Source organism: Nanorana parkeri, unplaced genomic scaffold, assembly GCF_000935625.1.
Source record: "Nanorana parkeri isolate BGI_ZX_2015 unplaced genomic scaffold, ASM93562v1 scaffold121, whole genome shotgun sequence".
NCBI lineage: Eukaryota > Metazoa > Chordata > Amphibia > Anura > Dicroglossidae > Nanorana > Nanorana parkeri.
The window spans coordinates 1576652-1598009 of NW_017306389.1; the positions used below are offsets into that span (position 1 = coordinate 1576652).

General features: G+C 40.3%; 1 protein-coding gene across 1 annotated transcript; it reads right to left on the minus strand.

Moving 5' to 3' along the window:
• Positions 1 to 601: 601 nt before the first annotated feature.
• LOC108784634 (solute carrier family 22 member 13-like) lies at positions 602 to 21253 on the minus strand. The gene is made up of 10 exons (XM_018553501.1): positions 20824 to 21253; positions 18236 to 18339; positions 16939 to 17093; positions 12298 to 12466; positions 9544 to 9664; positions 6649 to 6743; positions 4208 to 4422; positions 3619 to 3727; positions 2853 to 3062; positions 602 to 687 (listed from the first exon to the last, which is right to left on the minus strand). Exons 1-10 carry the CDS (start codon positions 21196 to 21198, stop codon positions 603 to 605), a joined length of 1638 nt encoding a protein of 545 aa, XP_018409003.1. The 5' UTR covers positions 21199 to 21253; the 3' UTR covers position 602.
• Positions 21254 to 21358: the final 105 nt, after the last annotated feature.

Below are 21358 nucleotides of genomic sequence, written 5' to 3' on the forward strand. Positions count from 1 at the left end.
AAATGGTAGTTGCAGCCAAAAGATTTTATTTATTTTTAAGTAAAGATATAAACAGGAATTTTGCAGTTGATTTACTAATGGCAAATAGGTTGTTCACATTCCAAGGGAATTCACTCGGGAGTTAAACCTAAAAAAATGCATTCAAGTACCTTAAATGAGAACTATGAGGTGAGTGAAAATCAATCAACCTCATAGTTCGAGCTGACGTGTGACAATTAAACTGTCAGATGTCGGCACAATAGATAGGGAAGTGAGCGAACACATACCGTCGCTCGCTCACTTCTCGATCATGTCCCTGGGAAAAACACTTACCCCATAGTTCTCTTTTAACTATTAACAAAAATTTATCTTATTTGTATATCGCTCGGCTGTAGATCTTCAAATCATCTCTGAAATTGTGCTGACATTGTCCTTCCTTCTGGAGGGTGACTACTTTTGTTTCTCATTGTCCCCTGTGTGTTGTAAAGTAGTCGCCGCTCCAAGAACGCTCCCGGGATGGACTACAATCTTACATTCACTTTACTAAATTGTATTGTGGTTATAGTCTATCACAGAGTGAGCATTCATAGAAAACATGCTGTAACATTTGTTTTTGGTGCAGCTTATAAACGTGTACTCTTCTGCTCCTGCTCTGTGCTCAGTTCAAGATGTCCATTGATCAAGTGTTGTTCTCCATTGATATCACTTCTGTAAGAAACGGAAAGTTCAGTTTCAGTGGTGACCGTGGTGGACTATTTACACAATAATAACACTTTACTGAAACCTTAAAGGGTCAGTACACCTCAAACTGCTATTTCACTAAATGGCAGCAAGTTAAACCCGCTCACCTCTCCTATATTTGCTGAGTTGTATAGCTGTGAGATCTTTACACTTTAGCTCCTAGGTCTTCATGTCTACCAAAGCCATTGTAAGCGGGTCCTAAATATACCTTTTACAATTGTGTATGTATTTTTAATAATTTAGAGCACAGCAGAGGATAGGGAACTCCCAAAACTCCATTGTGGTTGGAAACAGAGCCATGACATACGTCAAAGAGATCTCCAACACTACAACTTTACCCATATTGTAGAGTACAAAATACTCTGCTGCTGAGCATCTGTTTACCACAGGATAATTAAACCGGCTACACACATTACAGCCAGTAATATATATAAGACCAAAATGATAATATGTGAGGCCCTCCTAAACATTTTATTAAATTTGTATCTTGTCAGGTAGGCACTTGCACAATATTATTTTTGGTAGATGAAAAGGAGATTGTACAACCAGACTGTATCGTGCATGTCTGATTTAAGCAAACCTTTCACCAGAAATCACTGACTACAGTATGCCCAGGTGATTTCATTCAGCAAGACAGTGTAGGGAGTTGCTCTTTTCTCTGGTGCCTGTATTTGCAAATTGCTTACAGATTCCTCCAGCTACGCTAAACTGTGTAGATGGAGGAATCTCCCACTGGGCCAAGCTTCAGTATCTTGCTAGTCAGCCCCGCTGGCTGTCCACATACCTGAACAATCTGATTGGATGCAGGCATTGTTCAGGTATTTTGAGAGCCAGCAGGGCCGCCTATTAGGCAGGTTTTTCTGAGGTCTAATCTTTTAATTTTTGCTACACATAGCTTATGTATGCATGTGACTTCTGGTACCTCTGCTCTATTATGATTTCACATGCACAGTGCCAGTGCCACATACCAAGGCCTGGGCTACTGTATGTGTGTGGTGGTCAGTGGTTAGGTAACCATATTTTTTAAAATTATAACTTATATGCAGCTCCTATCACTTTAAGGATCTGACATCCTTCCTGGTCTAGGATTCTTTAATTAGCTTTGGATCAGGGCTCAGTAAACAGCATTGGGGAGAGCCAGGTTAGGTATCCAAAGGTCCAAGGGGTCTCCCTAGCCCTTTCACCTCCTGGGCGGGTCGGTGTTTGCTGGTGGTGCATGCTGACTGGTTGCTAGGAGCTGGGCGGGACGCTGTCCAGAGCATCCCAGGTTGCTAAGAGCTTGTGTATGGCACTTACAAATATCCTCTTCTGGCTCTTAGAAACATGTGATGCAGTGGATAGAAAGGGGCAGCAGGCACACTGCACACATTGCCGCCCCCAACCTGAGATACTGCTAGATGACTGGTTGCATGTCAGATTTGAAAACTGTTAGGGACTGAGAACTAAAGTAGATAGGCTGACAGTGTGCTCCAGTGACACACCACTGCCAGTAAGACACTGCTTCTCGGGTTGGTCGAGTGCCAGCTGGAGGATTTCCTCATCACCATTTACCTAGTATTCAGCTCATTCAAACAGACATGGCACCTGCAATCTTTCCCCTCAGGGCCTCTACTTTCATCTGAAAGTATGTTTGCTAAATAATTGCATATAGCCAGATATACTGTATGTGTGCAATGCCATCAGGGATCCTGTTGGGCCCATTTGCTGTATATTGGATGTATGTACTATAAACTGGTGTTTTACCATGAGGCTAGTGTCCTTTGAAGTGACATTGGTAAGCCGCGTTGCCTTGAATTGGTTTTCTTTTAACTTTATTTGGAGTATACGAACTGCACACTCAATTCAGGTGTACTGCACTGTGGTGACCAGTGTTGCCATATAGTGCGCTGTGGAAAATTTGTAACTGTGTCGCAGTCTGAACAGGGCACATAGAAAACAACTGTTGTATATGTGTCTATGCAAAAAGCATTTTTCTACTGCTGAAAAATGCACCTCTATGCACATGTGTAAATGGGCCCTCAAACAAAGTGCAGTCCTAGTAACTATACACAGAAATAAGTGTTTTAAATCACTAGGAGACACTGATGATTTTATTTAAAAACATACATTTCATTTTAGTAATGTATTTGTACCTTGGTACCCCATTGGCTTCATGTGTATGGTCCTGCAGGTCTCTGTTTCTTGTCTCTGGTAGGAGGAAACAAAAAAGGCCTCCAATGATGGGGCCACTGCCATAAACAGCCATTGGAATAGCAGGATGATATTGGTCCAAGAGATTTATGAGTGGAGCAATTATTCCAGCTACACGGGATGTCATGGAGCAGAGGCCCACTCCATTTTGTCTGCAAAAAAAACAGCTTCACCATTGGTAAGGTTCAGGACACCCTAATCCAAGAAATCTATTAAAGCTGCACTCCAACCTTACATTTTTTTCCCATACTTGTAGCCGGTTTCTCCGGTGTTGAAACTGAATATTCTCAATTTCCTGTAAAATTGCACATCCACAATAGAACCATTTGAAACTGCAGAAGCTATCTTGAGCCCACTTTCATTTCCTGTCTGAATAACCTTCATCATTCATCCACCCCTTCTCCCCCATCCATACTGTCCTTGACCCTCCTCTCACAGCTACTAGCTTTCTCTTCTGCCCATTTTCTGGATTCTTCATAAGAATACATGGAGAAATACCTTAGACTGGTGACAGTAGCAGGTAAGCTAAAAGGTTTTTTCCTGGTGTGCTGCAGCCATGCCAAGGGTAAGGAAGAATCTAACCAGGAGAGTCATTATACAGTGTACATACAGCAGTAAACCCCCATGTACCTCAGCTGCATCAAAACTGCCCAACATGTATACATTCAAACACAGTCACAGACATGGAAGAATTGGCCTTTAGCTCACCGAATAACAGTGGGGAATACCTCAGCAGCATAAATATAACAAATTGAATAGGAAGATGCTGCTGCAAATTTTCCAATTACAGCAAGCACTGTTATTACAATGGAAAAATCTAAAAGGGAAAAGAATATGTGACATATTAAGAATTATTGTGCAAACTAAAACAATATCAACATATTTCTGATCTTCTGAGGGGAGTTTTCCATAGAGACATCTACACTATCTATATTGTTTAGGCATAATTTACAGACAAAAAAAAATAAAACTTTTTGGTATAGGCTGTTATTCGTCAATTGTTCCTTTACAACAGTTCCTCTGCTGAGGAACACCGGCTGTCAGTGTGTGCTTTATGACAAGTCCTGGATACAACATTGCATGCAGAAAGGATGTTAGATGGTGACATAAGGGTGCTGGAAGTCAATATTAATTAAATATTACATTGGTAAATCCAATCAACCTCCACCAAAAAATAATTAGTGGTAATAGTACTGGTGGTGAAATAGTTTTTCCTGGTATTTCTGTAAAGACATGGCTTGAAATAGTCTGTACTTATTCAATCTAACTGCATGCTCCACACCATTGCTGGTCTTACCTTTTGGTATTGCTGTAACAATAAGACAGACAACTCCTCCAAGCAAGAGACAGGTCGACTGGCTTGGTTTCCTTCCAATATACTGCACCATGAATATGGATCCTATTCGAGCTGGAATTTCTACTGCTCCAAATATGAGCTGGGTGAGATAAATGTCGACCCCAAAACTCCCAACACTGAGACTTAGACCATAATAGACCAGACTGTTCACAAACCTGAAAGCAGATTTGGAAATACATGGTGGGACCTTTCCCACAAACATAGGTTTATTACATGCATGCATTTATATTATATATGCCATCTGTCTGTGCACAAAGAAAGTAGAACATAATGAACAGAAACAAAGAGAACAACTTTTATTTAAAAATAAGTTGGACACCATTGTCTTTTGCTCCCTCTCAAAATTTTAAAAATCTGTCTGTCATGTTAAAAAAGGAAAACCATTGTAGTTTTTTAATTCCAGTGCTTAGTCTCTAAATGCCAATTTAAGCTTTTTGTTTATAAATATGAGTGGGGAAAGGTTAGATACTTTGCTATGGTTTTATTACTGTGTCCATCATGGTAACATTTGACCTTACTTCCTGTCCTGGTGACAGAGGGATAGGAATGCAGTGGGATGTGCCTCTAATGGGGACAAAGATAACACTTTTATAGGAGACTCTGAAAGAACTAGAATGTTAAGATTGTGTCATACTGTTCCAGTGGCACTCACTCTAGTTATTTGTTGGTATGGTGTCACAAGGGCAGTGAGTGGAAATCTCCCACAAGAGTTCACATACAGCAGTAAAAATCTATCCCTTTCATATGCTATGATAACAAAATAATTTTAAAATAATTTGGCTGGTGTTGGGCTGTAATCAAGAAATGCAGGTCTTCTGACCCTCTCATCAGTTTATCACCAAGTAATACTTGCCTTCACATCTGTCATCCCTCATCTCACAATCTGACTGATAACAGTGCCACAAGTGCAAACAGATGACATTACTTTACTGTATCAAAGATGAAAATGTGTATCTCACCTACTCTATACTTCTGATTGTTTTTGGGATGAGATGGGTGAAGAGTTATTTTGTTTCCCTTTATGTGGCTTCACTGGGGAGATTTTCCCCGACATCCTACCTGGGCCTTGAAAATTAGAGCTGTACCTATAGTTTCCTATAGCAACAGCATTTTTAGCAAATAAATGTAGGGTTTGGGTGGAAGAAAAATGTATTGATACAACCAGTTAATAATGTTTTAAAGGATTTTTATTTCACTGTCCTGATTTACAGTGCAATATTTATCAGGAAGGTGGTGGTACATCAAAGATCCCAAAGGTTTGTTGCCATCAGCCATTTACAAAAAATTAGATACTTATAAAAGTTGTACTAATCTGCTGTTTGTAACTGAACATGCACTATTCCACTGCAGTGAGTTGTAGAGAGAGCTGCAATTGTCCAATGGCAATGCACTTGCCTATATCCAGGGCTCATTTTGCAACATAGAGCAGATATCACTCTTAGCTCTCCGTTATACTACACATGACTACTGCATACTATGACCTGCCCATTCATAAAATGCACACCGCGGAATGCAGCATTTTGTATCCTACAGAGTTCATTCCGTGATTAAAGTCATGACTTTGATGCGTGAGGTGACCGGGCTTGTCCTGGCTTTTATCTTTTTCTTTTTTTTTTAACAGCTGCCCATTCTTTAGTATCTCATTCTACCAGCTTTGGACCCCCAAAAGTGCAATGGACCTTTGTAAGGCACACTGCTGTGCTTTATAAATGTAAGGAGTGTAGTACAACCATGCCACTGCTCTTTTAATAGACCAGCAAATTTCCAGGTTGCAAAATGAAATAATCCACCTTTCTTTTTGATTAGAGCTGCATAATAATACAGATCAGAATCAAACTACCAAAACTACTTTTAATTCTCATAAATGACAGGCAGTCCCATCTTAAAGAAAGCCTCTACTGAGAGAAAAGTCAAGGCTGTCATTGCTCATCTCTTGTTGCCTGGCTTCAATATTTTATGAATCACAGGCCCAGAAAAAGTATGTGGATTCAGAATAAAATTTGGACTCCTCTGCATACTAGTATCGTCAAAGATAATAAATCCTTTGGATCTTGGCAATTGCAAGTAGCATTTTCAAAAGGAGAGGTCAGCAGTGGCAGCCTTCATATTTTTCCAGGAAAAATGTTTCCCTTAAAGAGATATCTCACCATAATATCAGTTCCACTTCCAGAGTATTTTGCCCTAAAATATTGCATCTTTTTCTTTAAAAAAAAAAAACATCTAATATTGATAGCCTATTCCTGTACAGTATCAAGGAAAATCAGGCTTTTATTTAAACCTCAATGATTTAAATATTTCTGCAATACATATTAATATCTAATGAAAGCACATGCAATCCAACTTTAATTTATTTGTTACCTATTGTCACCTCCAAGACTTACCATATCAAACACATAATCAGAGTTACTTTTCTCAGATTTGGGATCCTAAAAAGATCTATCATGCTTCCAGATTTACTCTGCTTTTCTTCTTGTAACTTTAAATAAGAAGAGAAAAAGAACTGTTTTGGGAATCTACTGTTTTATCACTTCCCCAGCAAAGTGTCCTAGTTCACTAAATTTTTCTTAGTATCTTATGTGACAAGTGTTCTTCTTCCAACTCTTCATTCCCTTAAAGAATAACTACTGTCTTATAATTAGCCTTTATGTTACCCCCTTTCAGCATCACCCCAAAGTTTTTTACTTACCAGTCCATACTGCTGTGCACATTATTAATGCGTGTATTAACGCGCGTACATGAAGACGCGCGTTTTGTCTGGCAGCTCATAAAACATTACGGGCAATGGCATAACGTGCGTTTAAACTAGCAAAAATGCTCACGGAAGCTTGCAACATGCTTCTGCCGCACATTGTTGGGCATTTCCAATGAAGTCTATGGCGCACAAAAGCGTTTTTAACTGCCCAAAGAAGCTCATGTACCTTTTCGGGCGTTTGGCATTTTCCTGCTGGTGTTTTTCTGCTCAGGGCCATTGAAAATCATGGGATTTCTTGTGTTGGGCATTTAAAAGCGCTTTTCCAACTGCTCAAAAACTCCTAGGTGTGAACCAGGCTTTAATGAGAAATAGAAGGTCTGCTTTACCTTCACCCACTCTCAAACAGAATTAGCCTAAAATCTTAAAAAATTAAGTTTTGACAAAACGAGAAAAAAATACTGAAAAACTTACCTCAGCCCCGGCTTTCAACCGTTCTAGGAGGTGCGGATGACATCAGTTTGCCTCAATGCCGCTTTCTCGGAAATATGGGTGCTTAAAATCCCAGTAGAATGGCCTCTAGCCTGTAGCAGGAGCACATTCTTGCAGGATTTCAAACACCCAGAAAGCAATATTGAGGTACAGAAGCATCACATGCGTCTAACAGAAGTATCAGAAGTTGGACCAGGGTATTTTTCCCTCTTTTGTCAAATCCCTTGTTAGGGAACTAATACTTTTTTGTGGGGGGGACCGGCCCATTCCATTTTTATGGAAAGTCAACGTTAAAATAGTGAAGGATCGTGCAGCATTATCTCTCTTTTTTAATATTCTACTTTGACATCTGTCCCTGTCAAAGTAGAACTTTCAAGCTTAATGTCAGACAGAAAGGTCACTCTATCTCCTGTCTAAATTCAGTGCTGATAACAGACACTCACAATAAAAAAATAAAAAAATAAAGAAAAGGTGCTGTCAGGATTACATGAAAGAAAACTAAAAACTGTGTTAATTGACAGTTCTACCCTCTTTTATTAGCCCAGACAGTGTCAGATATTAACCCTGACCTTAGATTCGAGTTTAATCAGCCCACAACAGGGCGTTAAACTGTATAACTGGTCCACTCTGACAGGGAGAGAATACAAGTGAATAACAGCACAAATATAACCCCAAGAAGGAAGGCTGTAATATTAAAATGAACATTCAAATTCTCATTAATGGCCAATTCCTTAATCTTTTTTTCTGAAGTGTGTACAGCTGATGATTATCACTCTTCCTTTAGGTAGACAATGCAGGGCTTAGGAGGAATATAAATAGATCTACTTACAGAATTGAAAGATAATAAAATTATGTTACAGGGTGTGCTCAGAAAACCCAAAATTGCTGTGCTAATGCTATTGAGTTTAGTTCCACATTAGCTTGTAATGTGTATGTAATGTAACAGTAAAACAGTCCCTCTTTGCTATTCTACAGTTAAAGTATATTGGCCATACATTGTACATGACCACTGAACAAAATTAAAATGAGTCAATAGAACTTAAAGTGGAACTTGCAATATTGTTAAGTATGCACAGCAGTATTGCACATTATGGCCGACTTAAATGCCACATCGCCCCGCACACCAGCTTTGCAATGGCTAGGATAATGCGCAACTCAGTGTACGTTCTCAGCATGATTTTGTGCCAGGATAAAGTCACTCCCATGCACATGCACTCAGCCAATTAGGACAGCCAAAGACTTTGAACCTGAAAGAAGACTAGGAGAAGGCCGTAGCACACAAAGGGAGATTACACCACTGGAAGGTACCGGTAGGTAAGTATTCCGGACTTCAGTTCCACTTTAAATGTTCACAGCAATCTGCCACCCACAGTTTCAATTGTTTCCTGGCCCAAACTAATAGAACAATTGCAATTACAGGTGAAACTCGAATAATTAGAATATCGTGCAAAGTTCATTTATTTCACTAATGCAACTTAAAAGGTGAAACTAATATATGAGATAGACTCATTACATGCAAAGCAAGATAGTTCAAGCCGTGATTTGTCATAATGGTGATGATTATGGCTTACAGCTCATGAAAACCCCAAGAACCCCAAATCCACAACCTCAAAAAAGTAGATTATTACATGCAATCAATAAAATAAGGATTGTACATAGAACAATATCGGACCTCTGAAAAGTACAAGCATGCATATGTACTCAGTACTTGGTTTGGGCCCCTTTTGCAGCACTTACTGCAATTACTTTTGCACGATATTCTAATTATTCGAGTTTCACCTGTATAATGGAAATCAATTAAAACTGGTGTAATGGTAGTCTCAAAAGTATTTTAAATTGATTTCCACCCAAATTCCAATTGTTTGCTCGGATGGAACCAAGAAGCAATGACATTTTCCCGTGGAGCCTTCAATGGCCAACATAAGGGCCAGAAGACGACAAATATTTTCAAAATATGTTTTAGCTATACTCAGGTGATCAGTGTCAAATGACAGTTAATACCAGTTACCCCTTCAGGGTAACTAAAACTGGCATTAAAAGCAGGATCACAGCAAGGATACACTACAATAAACAATGTGACCAGGACGAAACTTACCTTTATCAAAAATGTCTCAGATAGTTCCACTTTATTCATAACTGCTGCCTTCTGGAGGAGTTTTTGGGCCTTTTTTAATTTCCCTTTAGTCAGAAGCCACCGGGGAGATTCTGGAAGAAGCCTGTTAAAGAAATATCTCTGTTATGTGTATTAAAAAATGGTAGTGCTGCAGAAATAAAATATTTACACATAATGTACGTAGGATTCTATGAGAGCATTGTCTGTGTAGTTTGAATATTCTATATACTGTATCTGTTTACTTCAGGTGCTTTAAGCCAATCTTCAGTTAAAATAATTTTGGACAGGGCAGAAGGGTTACAGCCTCGGTCAAATCCTTACTGCTGTCTGTGATAGTGCTGTCCATTACTTCTTGTCTTGGTAACACCTGCACCCCCATTTCTTGTGCAAGTGTCAAAGGGACAGAAAGTGAGGGAGAACCTCCCTATGGGGTCCCCCCCCACCCCCACTGTACACAAATGGGTTTATTCACTAAGCTGCCGTAGGCAGCCGAGTGAATGACCGACCTAAATTGAAGTGAGCTGAACACTGTTCAGCTATTCACTTCAGGCTCGTACGGCTGAAATCAGCCGTACATCGGCTTGCTTCACATGGCTTCGGGTGAGCCGAACATGCTTAGCATGTTCGGCCGACCCGAAGTGCAGAAGGAGTTCGACTCAGCCGATCCAACATATGGATCGGCTGAGCCGAACCTCCGGCAGGCTACTCACTGCTGTTCGGCCTATTCTTATAGATGCCGAACAGCAGTGAGTGAATAGCCGAATGCCGCTGAGCGGCATTTGGCTCGGCTGTTCTGCTCGGTCCCTCAGAAAAAGAGTTTTAAAAGTTTTTTAAAAAGTAAATAGAAAACGATTGTGCGGAGCTAGCAGTGACAGCTAGCTCCGCCCAATAGTTTCCTATTGTCCGGCGGCTCTGCTGCCGTCAAAAAAAAAAGAGAGAAAAAAAAATCTCCCAGGCACTCTGGGAGCCTCCAGCTCCCGGCCGCCCAGGAGAGAAACCCCGCTGTGTCTTTTTTTTTTTATTCTGACACGATCGATGGCAGAATAAAAAATAAATTCCCATTGAAATGCATTGGTACATTGGCTATTGCAAATTGAAATAGCCAATAGTGAACTAGCATTGTACCCGCCCTCTGCTGATGGACCTGATGGAGAACTGGGCGGGTACAATGCTAGTTTACTATTGGCTATTGCAAACTGAAATAGCCAATAGTGATGTACCAATGCATTTCAATGGGAAAACATTTTTTTTTCTATTCTGACATCGCTCTGTGTCAGAATAAAGAAAAAAAGACACAGCAGTGTTTCTCTCCTTGGCGGCCGGGAGCAGAAGACTCCCGGGGCGCCAGGGAGAGTTAGCTGTTTGGAGATCAGTGTCCCTGGTTAGCAGGTAACCAGGGACGCTAATCTATACTGGACCGAAGGAGTCCTGGGGCTGAAGCTAGCCGAAGGATCGGCCGAAGCTACGGCTAGATCCTTCGGCAGCTTCGTGAATAGACCCCAAAATATTTTTTTTAAATTGACTGAATTTTGGCTCTTATTCCTGTTAATGGTTCCAAAACCATTGTGATATTTTAACTGGTTTCTAACTTTGTGTGTGCCTAGTGAATGACAGTAGTAAGAACATTAGAGTATCAGCTCCTTTGAGGCCTGAATCTGGCAAAAAGTTTAACACTCCCCCACTCTATGCAAAATTTTTTACAATGTTGGCGGGAGTTTGGCTTTAATTTCCTTTAATGGTTCTAAAATTATAGGTATTTTAACTGGTTTCTAACTTTGTGTGTGCATGTCCTTCATGTGTCTCTAGTGTATGTATCTGAATGACAGTAGTAGGAATATTAGAATATAAGCTCCTCTGGTTCAGTCTTAAACGCTGTCTATAAAATGAATGAATTATATATATATATATAAAAAAAAACTGTCATGTAAATTAGCTATCCCATAGGGGGCTTCTTAGCCCCCCATGTAATAGCAATAAAGTTGTGTGTTAAAAAAAAAGTAATATAAAAATAAAGAAGCAAAAAAAAAATTAAAAAAGAAAACATTTTTTTAAGTCCCCGCCCCCCACATACACACGTAGATATGCGTCGGGTGTGCTTACGTGCGAAAACGATGATTGCGCCTATTGTGCCGCACATGTTCCATATCGCCGCAAATGTCAGAGAGAGAACAATAATTCTAGAGCCATTAATCACTGATAACACTAAACTGATGAGCAGTAAAAGCATTTTAATCGTCGCGTATGGGCGTTTTTTGCGCACGCAGTTTTAAGGCTTGACATGTTTGGTGTCTATTTACCTGACGTGACCCCGACTTTTATGTTTTATTAAAAATATGGGTAAGAATAAATATTAAACTTTTTTTTTAATATATTTATGGTACTTTTTTCATTATATTGTAAAAAAAAATAACCCCCCCGTGGGGTCACAAAGGAAAGCTCTATCTGTCCCCAAAATGTTTTAACATATATTGCAAGGCTATAGTCCGGTCATGCTGACTGGTGAAATTTTTGACTGACTGGTGAGACACCGCCAAATTTTTCAAGCCCTGTATATATATATATATATATGACATTCTGAACTTTATATCACATTGAAGTACAGGCCTATGTATACAACTACAAGAAAAAAAGACACATATTGCTGTGTTATGCAAGGCCTAGAATTGTATCTTCTTCTAGGATGTCTTTACAGACCCTCTACAATGGTGGGGAGAATTGTACAATGAATATACCTACCAGAAGAACCAGAAGAGCAGGGCTGTGGGTGCAGAGCATGCAATCTCTAACAACCTCCAGTTTCGAATGGCATAAGCTACCCCAGCCAAAACTATTAGTCCTACTGCAAAGCAAACATGTGCAATGATAGTGGCAAATGCACGCTGTGATGCTCCAACCCACTCTGCAACTGAAACAAAGGAAGTAATTGTGAGCAATGAGAATATATAGAGAAGGTTTTTGTCTGCACTGCCTGGGGCTGTCTGGGCACAAATCTTATTAGTGGACGCAGACATGACTTGTCACTGGCACAGCGTTTAATACACCGGGCAGAACTTCTATACATGAAACCAATACGAAATTGATAAAATAGGGAAACTAAGTACACAAAGCAAACATGTGACAACATTTGAAATAATCTCAGTAAGAGCATCTCACTCATAGGAATGGTTAATGTTCTCTCTCAGAATATAATACAGTGCAGAGTACATCCAGTGCTAAGAGCGGTGTCAATAAATGCTGCTCAGAAAGCAGTAATACAGTAAAGTTTCTGCTGTATCTGAAAAGCAAGATATAGGCAGGTTAATAATAAGCTATTTATATGTTCCATATAATGTACCCATAAACAGAAGGAAAAAAGTACAGCCAATAGAATGTAATAAGCAGTATTCATGACTTTTTCTATGACAATGTCAGAAGTTCAGAACTGCCATAGAAATCGAGAACAAACATGCTGACTCATTAGGCCTTGTTCACACCAAATGCAGAGCAGATCTGCTCACGTTTCTGCACACGCACGCTAGTCTTTAGACGCATTTTTTATGCATTCCAGATCGTTTTTTTTTTTTTCAGGAAGCTAACAATGTTATGAGGTAATTTCCTTTTACCTATGACCTTTCATTAGCTGTTCTGATTATTTCCTGCTTCCTCTGACCTTGTCTCACATGTAAAATTGTTGCAACATGGATCCATGGGATGCAGGCATGCTCCTGGTGATGGTTATTATACTGCTACGCCAAAGTGCTGTAAGGAGACGTCGTTTTTGGGTGCACCCACTGATGAGTGAAAGAGATCCAAAGGGCCAGTTTGGGACTTTATATGCAGACCTTCGTGCACACCCCGACAATTTTTTTTCATACACCCGCATGTCGATATCTAGGTAGTAATGTTTGCTTGTTATGTTTTTATTGTTATTTTATTGTTTATTTTTTATTGTTTTTTCCACAGACAGGAAGTGACCAAGGAAGATTAGGTCATCACAGATGACCATAGAGTTTTTTTTCTTTATGGTTAGCTTTTTGCAATTCTGCCATGCGTTTTTGATGCATTCCAGAGCAGGTAAAATAGGGCTTGCTGCAGTTTTTTTTTTTTTTTTCTCTTTCACAAAGATTTTATTTGGTTTTTGTCAGTTTTTCATATAAAAGATTACAAAGAGAACAGAAGTGGGGCATGCAATTTTGGTGGCGACAAAAATGTGGGACACAAGGTGCTTCTGGTAACGCGTCAGCTGTGGAATTGGTTGGAGTAACAATGCCTCGCACGGATCCTTCGCCAAGGTGAGTTGGAAGAGGGAATTGAGTAACTCGTAGACACGATTCCAGAGGTGTGCCGCCCGGTGGCATGTCCACCAAATGTGGGTCATGGTACCCGATGCGCCACAGCCCCGGAAGCAGTGTGGGGAGTAGGAGGGGATATATTTCGCCAGACGGGCCGGCGTGTAATACCAACGGTACATCACTTTGTAGGAATTCTCGAGTGCGAGTACGTTGCGGGAGCCATGCGCTATTGCTGACCAGGTATGCTGCCAGTCCTCAAGTGATAGGGTTCTGCCCAATTCCTCATGCCACTGACGCTGATAGGGAGCAAGGGTGGTAGAGGTGGAGGATAGTAGAGAGGAGTAGATCAGAGAGATGACACCTGAGGCGTGTGGGTCTGAGTTACAGCAATGTTCGAATAGGGTCATTCTCGAGGGAGCTGAGGTGTTTTTCAGGAGCGAATTAATTAAATGGCTTATTTGGGTATAGCGGAACCATTCCCGGAGTGGAATGGATCTATTGGTGCGGAGTTGCTGGAACGACTTCACACCGGAGAGCGAGATGAGGGAGTGTACAGTGGTCAGGTCGTTACGGGACCACCATGCGAACGAGTGAGGATCGGTGGCGCCAGGTGGGAATAATGGAGAGTTGAGCCAGTAGAGGGAGGTGAGGTGACATCAAGTTGCCGGAGTACCGAACTTCGTCCCAAATCTTCAGGGAGTGTCTAATCGGGCTGAGATTTGTGGGCTGGTCAGTTTGGGAGAGCCACAGCAGGGACGTGAGGGGCTGGGTGTGACAGTCCACCAAGTCGAGACACGCCCATAGTGGGAGTTCGGTCACTGAATGTAATAGAGCTAAGGGAGCAATGGTGGCTGCCGTATAGTATGCTCGAAGATTAGGGACTGCAAGACCTCCACTGAGTTTGGGGCGATATAGTAGCTGCAGTTTTTTTACCTGCTCTGGACCTGCTCTGGAACGGAATGCTGCAATGTGAACTGGAGCTTAAAAAATACCATTAAAATACATTGGATGCAGTTTTGATCCGGTCTGTAACTGCTCTGCTCTGCACCTGCTCCTCACTTGGTGTGAACAAGCCCTTAAGGTCTCATGTGTTTTCTAATTCCTTTCTCTAATCACGACAACACTCAACATGAGAAATCTCATTGTTTTTTCATTGACCACTTGTTGCCACTTGCATGAAGCTCAAATAAGGGGCAGAATTGTGCAATTTGGCCTCAGATTTGGGAGTTGCTAAAAAAAAAAAAACACTTGAAAATGTGTGTTTATTAATCCTGCGCTGGATATGTGAAAAAAGGTTCTGTGCCCTGATAAAGGTGATTTGGTGAATAATCTATATTTAATGAAGGCTGCAGCAATAAAGACACCTAGGTCAAATCATGCGTGTTTCCAACTATGCAGCGCCAACTAAAGAATAAAACTAGCTAAATATTAACTGAACGTGTTTACCTTGACTTAACAATACACCGTGATCAGTGACATAACATATATCAATCAACAATCGGTGTGTATGGATCAGTGTAACATGAAATTATTAAACCAAATATACATTCATGTATAACATAAATATTAAGACAAAAATTAGAAAAATTGAGTGACTGTGCTAAGTGCTCTTTACGATATAGAATCACAATTACCCTGGACATAGAGTCCCACAGGGTCCCTTGAATATTTAGTGTTGGTGTAGAAACACCATGAATAACGATACAGTGTTCCTGGTGCACAAAGTTTGTGAGTTGATGTGACAATCCCGTGAAAGTTGCTGGGGAGATGGGCAAATGCCGTACGTATCCCCTCAGAGTGTGCACTCACCGTGATGTAGTGGCTGTGATAAGCAGTTAAAAGCGCTTATATGAAAACTCACGGAGCCGTAGCATCCTCACCATGTCTCTTAACGATCAGTACCCAGCAAGCGGTGTGTCTGTGTAAATTAGTCCTTAGATTTGGCTGCTGAGGTGCCTGTCATGTCTGTAGGCGGCATGCACAGCTGAAGGAGTGTGTGCGGCAGAATGACAACGCTGCTGCAAGTACAAGGCAGTCCTAACTCTGTCAGCCTGCAACAGGAAGGACAGCTACTGGCAGGATCCCCGGAGATGGCAGGATCCCCAGAGCCTGCAACAGGAAGGACAGCTACTGGCAGGATCCCCGGAGATGGCAGGATCCCCAGAGCCTGCAACAGGAAGGACAGCTACTGGCAGGATCCCCGGAGATGGCAGGATCCCCAGAGCCTGCAACAGGAAGGACAGCTACTGGCAGGATCCCCGGAGATCCTGCCTGGTTGCTAAGAGCTGGGTGGGGAGATACAGATCCCTTACACATCTCCCCGTCCAGCTCTTAACTCTTGGTGGCATCACTCTCCACCAGCACCCCACCCCACCAACTCCTATTCCGCCCCCCAGATTGCGTACCCCAAAACAGCACCAACACCCCCTACCTCCTTCAGGTGGCAAACATGTGATTATAGCAGAAACTAACTGTGCCATGCTAAGTTTGAGAAAGGGTATACTGGCAAAGGCCTACATAACTACCTGGAAGGGATTTCCACCCATCAAACATATAATTTTATTATTCCAAACTGGGGTTTTTTGTATAGGAGATATTACAAACAACCTTTAGCAATGGACCACTTAATTCTTTCAGAATAGGAGTTTGCTGATGGAAGATGAGGTAACTGCAGGAAAGAATCACATGTCATTTTCCCTCGGAAATATTTTTCTATTTTGTTGAAACTGGGGAATATTGTTAGCAGAGCAGATCGATTCCGGTACAGTAAGAATAAGTATATTTGGTTATTTGTTCAAATGCAAATTAAAATGTTTTTGTTCAAAATCATCATTATGGTAATGTCCTGTTACCTGAGACATTGCACAATTAAAATTAAAGCTTTAATTGCCTACAATGCTGAGAATTCAATATGGGGTTAAGCTAACCTCAAGAGGACTATTAGTGGACTATGATTGTTGACCTGACAAACAAATAATTATTTCCATACACATTTGGATTGTAATCTGTTTAGCACATCTATCAATCAAATAAAGTATTTACACAACATTACATTTCCAGAAAGCCAAAATATGTGTATATACTGTATACACAGTATGTACATTACCTAATGTGAGATTGTTTAGCATAACGCCAGCCATTCCAATTCCTACAACACAACGCAGAACCATATAGACATAAAAATGTGGAACAAATGCTGCTCCGACACCAAAGGCAAACATCAATAACATTGAGATTAACATAACAGGACGTCTACCAATCCTTCAAGAGAATAGACAAAAAAAAGTGCAGTTATTGTATACACATGTTTATGTAACACTGTATATTACCATATTCCTAATACTAAAAAACACATTCATAAAAATCACGGATTTAAAATTGCCAGGTGTCTTTTTTTAGGGTCTATTCACACCGGAATAGGAGACAAAAATGCAAGTCAATGGAGGTACGTTGAGTTTGCATAGTGCGTTGACATCTGTTGCTTTAGGTTGCGTTTTTTTGGTTTGGTTTTTACACTAAGCTATATAAGGTAAGGTTCTGCCTTGCGTTGACACGCATTAGCAGTTCACACCAGTCCATTGCATGGTGTTACACTGAAAACATTTAGAACCTGCTCTACTTTTTTTTTCAGCGGACGGCAGCGCAACACAATGCACTAGTGTGAACTACTCTCATTCACAAACCTTTCATTTCCAGAAGTTCATGCATTGGCATCATTTGAAAAATGGATGCCAACACATCTGGTATGAATGGGGCCTTAATAAATATGTATTTTGGCTGGGCTGGTTCTATAGGGACACAAGAGGGTAATTTCACAAAGCTTACACACCAGGATATGGATCCTTTTTTTTTTTTTTAAAGCGAATCCAATGAGATTTGAAAATGACTGCTGCATGAAATAGGCATCTTTATCCTTGGGTTCAAGTTTTGTGAATTGAGTCTAATATCTCTCTTGCAGGAAAATGGAACGGATGCAAAATTGGAAGTGTTGGCCATAGCAACTAATAATGCTAGCTTACATTTTCACTAGACGAATGTCAAAATGGCTAATCCTTAACAGGAACTTTATCTGGCCCAATAACTCTAATAATGTAACTGTAGGCTTATAGGAAGAGATCCCGGGCACAATTCATATTAGGGAACAGTGTGCAAGTTCTTTCAAGTTTGGTTTTCTATAGTTGCTCTATTTTTCATCTACAGATAACAAGAAAATCTACTAGTAGGCTAATTCATTTGTACCCAAAACTGGCCCTGGTGTGCATGTGTGTGTCTTTACTGTATAACTGGAGTAGGAACATTAGATTGTTTTATGCAGCCTGAAAACAAGATTAATAAACACTCATTTAAAGAAACTTTATTTGAATATTTGGCAGTGAATAAATAGAAATAATAAATACTCTTACCTGTCTCCTAAATGACCAAAAATAATAGATCCAATAAGCAGCCCCAACATGTGAATGGACTGGGAGATATCCTTCTGTTCTTTTCTGTGACACACCAGGTCAAACTTACATTGAATGAAATGCAAAAGTTAATTGAATTGGTTTCAACATTTGTCCTTACAGCACACATATACATTAAAGTGAATGTATAGCCAAACTTGTGTTTATAGTTTTAGATCGAGTAGGGAAGGGTAAAACTCTTGTCAGTTTGTCTGTGTATCTTTGTGGAAATTACCTTTTACTCCCTGTCCCAGGGACACGACAAGTTAGAGAAAAGATACAAAAATTAGGGAAATTCTGCTCTGATTAGTACGCCATACGCCGGCCTACGCTCACCCCAAGTGCAGGTCCATACGGGTGCAGGTGTCACGGCTCGGATGCAGACAGGATCCATCCTATCAGTGTACGAGTACGGACACCTGCGCCCGACGTGCAGGGCGCATGAGCATAGGGCGGCGTACTCCCATAGAGAAGGACAGGGGCTGCGTACTAATCACACGCAGCACCTGTCCTTCCTGGGAGCTGCCCGATGCGGCCGTACACGCAGCACAGATCTGTACGTGCCGGCCTTTTCTTGTGTGAATGAGGCCTTAGACAGTTGTCCCTGGAACAGATATCCCTAGTGGAAGATTTCTCCTTAACCCTTGTTCTGGGGACAACTCTAACATTTTGGATTTCCTCTCACTTTTTTGATGACAGTGGTCATCAGTACAAATTGATTTGTGAATCCTCCCAGTGAAGACACAGGCATCAATTAAAACTTGACCCTTCACTGCCTATCCAAAACTAAAACGTTTTGCTTACAGATACATGTTACCTGTAGTCCAACAATGCAGAAAGGCTTCATGTTGGTTTAACAAATGATCTGACCATCTAATGATCCTTTCATTAAATATGCACATTGCCTACAGTGATCACCTAAGAACTACAATCTGATTGAACAATGGAAAACTGTACAAAGTATCCCTAAGCTTTTTTGTAGTGAGGTTATTTTGAAAGAACCTCTCTCGTGTATGGCCAACCTTATTCCTCTGCATGAAATTGCTCCACAAGAAATATCACAAACATTTATGACTTTTCATTTCATTCACCTTCCTATTGGTAAAATAGAGATTATTAACTCCAAATCTTGCATATGGTCATTCAGCCATCAATCAGACCAGTAAGGTACATCGGATGACTCCCGAACTGTACATTCAAACACCTATCACAGGCATAGCAGGGACTTCTTTACCAAACTGAATTTTTATATACATTTTATATCCTGTAACTTTTTTTGTTATAAATATAAGAAATAGTTGGACCTTTTTTTATGCAGTCAGTCCACAGCACTTATTTTCTCATAGGTTAGACTTCCCATTATTTGGGTAAGTAAGTTCTAAAATAGTTTATAAAGATGCCTTGTTTAATTTTTAAGTGGATGGTTCTGTTGTATTAACAGAGTGCAAGAAACTTCTAGACCTCAGAGTTTGTTTTATTTGCATCCAAGTTTGCTAGACGCATCACACAGTGAGGCTTATTTATTAAAGTGACACTAAACTCAGGAGTTAAATCTTAAAAATGCATTCAAGTACCTTAACTATCAATGAAAATGTATCTTATTTGTGTGTCACTCAGCTGTAGATCCTCAAATCATCTCTGAACTGGTGCTGACACTGTCCTTCCTTCTGGAGGGTGGCAACTTTTGTTCCCCATGGTCCCTGTGTGTGTTGTAAAGTAGCCACCACTCCATGCTCACTCCTGTGACGGACTACAACCTCACGTTTAGTTTACTAAATTGTATGGAAATGATAGTCTATCAATGGGAGTGAGTTTGGAGCAGTGGCTACTTTACAACACACACAGGGACCATGAAGAACAAAAGTAGCCACCCTCCAGAAGGATGGACAGTGTCAGCACCAATTCAGAGATGAATTGTAGATCTACAGCCGAGTGATACACAAATAATATACATTTTTGTTAATAGGGTAAGTGACTGCATTGTTAAGATTTAACTCCTGAGTTTAGTGCCACTGTAAATGGATGGTTCTGTTATATTAAAAGAGTGCAACAAACATCTAGACTTTGTAGTATTTTCATTCAAGGTGACTAGCTGCTGCACACAATAAGGCTTATTTATTATCAGCAATGGTGTACAGTGATTCATAACAGGAAATCAAAAATAATCTTTAAGTAGTTTAGTTTAGTAAAAGGTGACATATGAATGTTTTATACCATTCTCAAATAAGGCCATGAATTAAAGCGGAGAGGAAAAAAAGTCTAAAAGCATACTGTTAAAAAAGTACTTGTATTAGCAGTACTGGTAGTAGTATAGTAAATGAGACTGTTCTTTGTCCAGTTTATTTGAAAAATTAAGTGGGATTTTGTTAAAATTTATAGACTGATTCTGTAAAGTTAGTCTGTGTGTTAGTAGTCCATCTACAACAGTGGAAAGTCACCAACGGCTGTCTGTCAATATTGATGCCAGTATTTAAAATGGACATTTAATCAGCTTATTTATTGATTACTTAACAAAAACCATTTCAACTGAGAGAGAAATATTTACAAACCTCTGTGACCAGCGTTGACTTCTGCTGTGACATATCATAGACCCAACCATCCTGGCAGACCTCTGTGCTGTTCAGTCCATACCTTTCAATGGATTCTATATCCCAGTCCACCGGAGTGTACATGAGGCATTGCTCATAGCTGCCCTCTGTATTACAAGGGATGGTTAAATTCAGCTGATATTTCTCTGTGAGGTTTGGATCCTTTGCTAAGATCCAGTCAGTATTGCAGTGATGAGGCACCGATATTCCCATAAACACTTGTCCAAACATGTAGAAGGCATTGAGGAAACTAAGTAAGCACATCTGAAATACCAAAAATTTCTGGAATCGGCCAAATTCCCCAACATTTTTCAGAATTTCCCCAAACTCAGTCATTGTGTCCTGGATCAGAGTTGTGAAAGGCAGGAGCAGAAAGACACCAGGAATTAATGTTTAACCCCTATCCATGAGACAAATGTAATAAGTCAAAGTCTCATAACACATGCATATTGTACATTTTCTGGCGTCATATAGGTGTTTCGCGTGCTATTACATA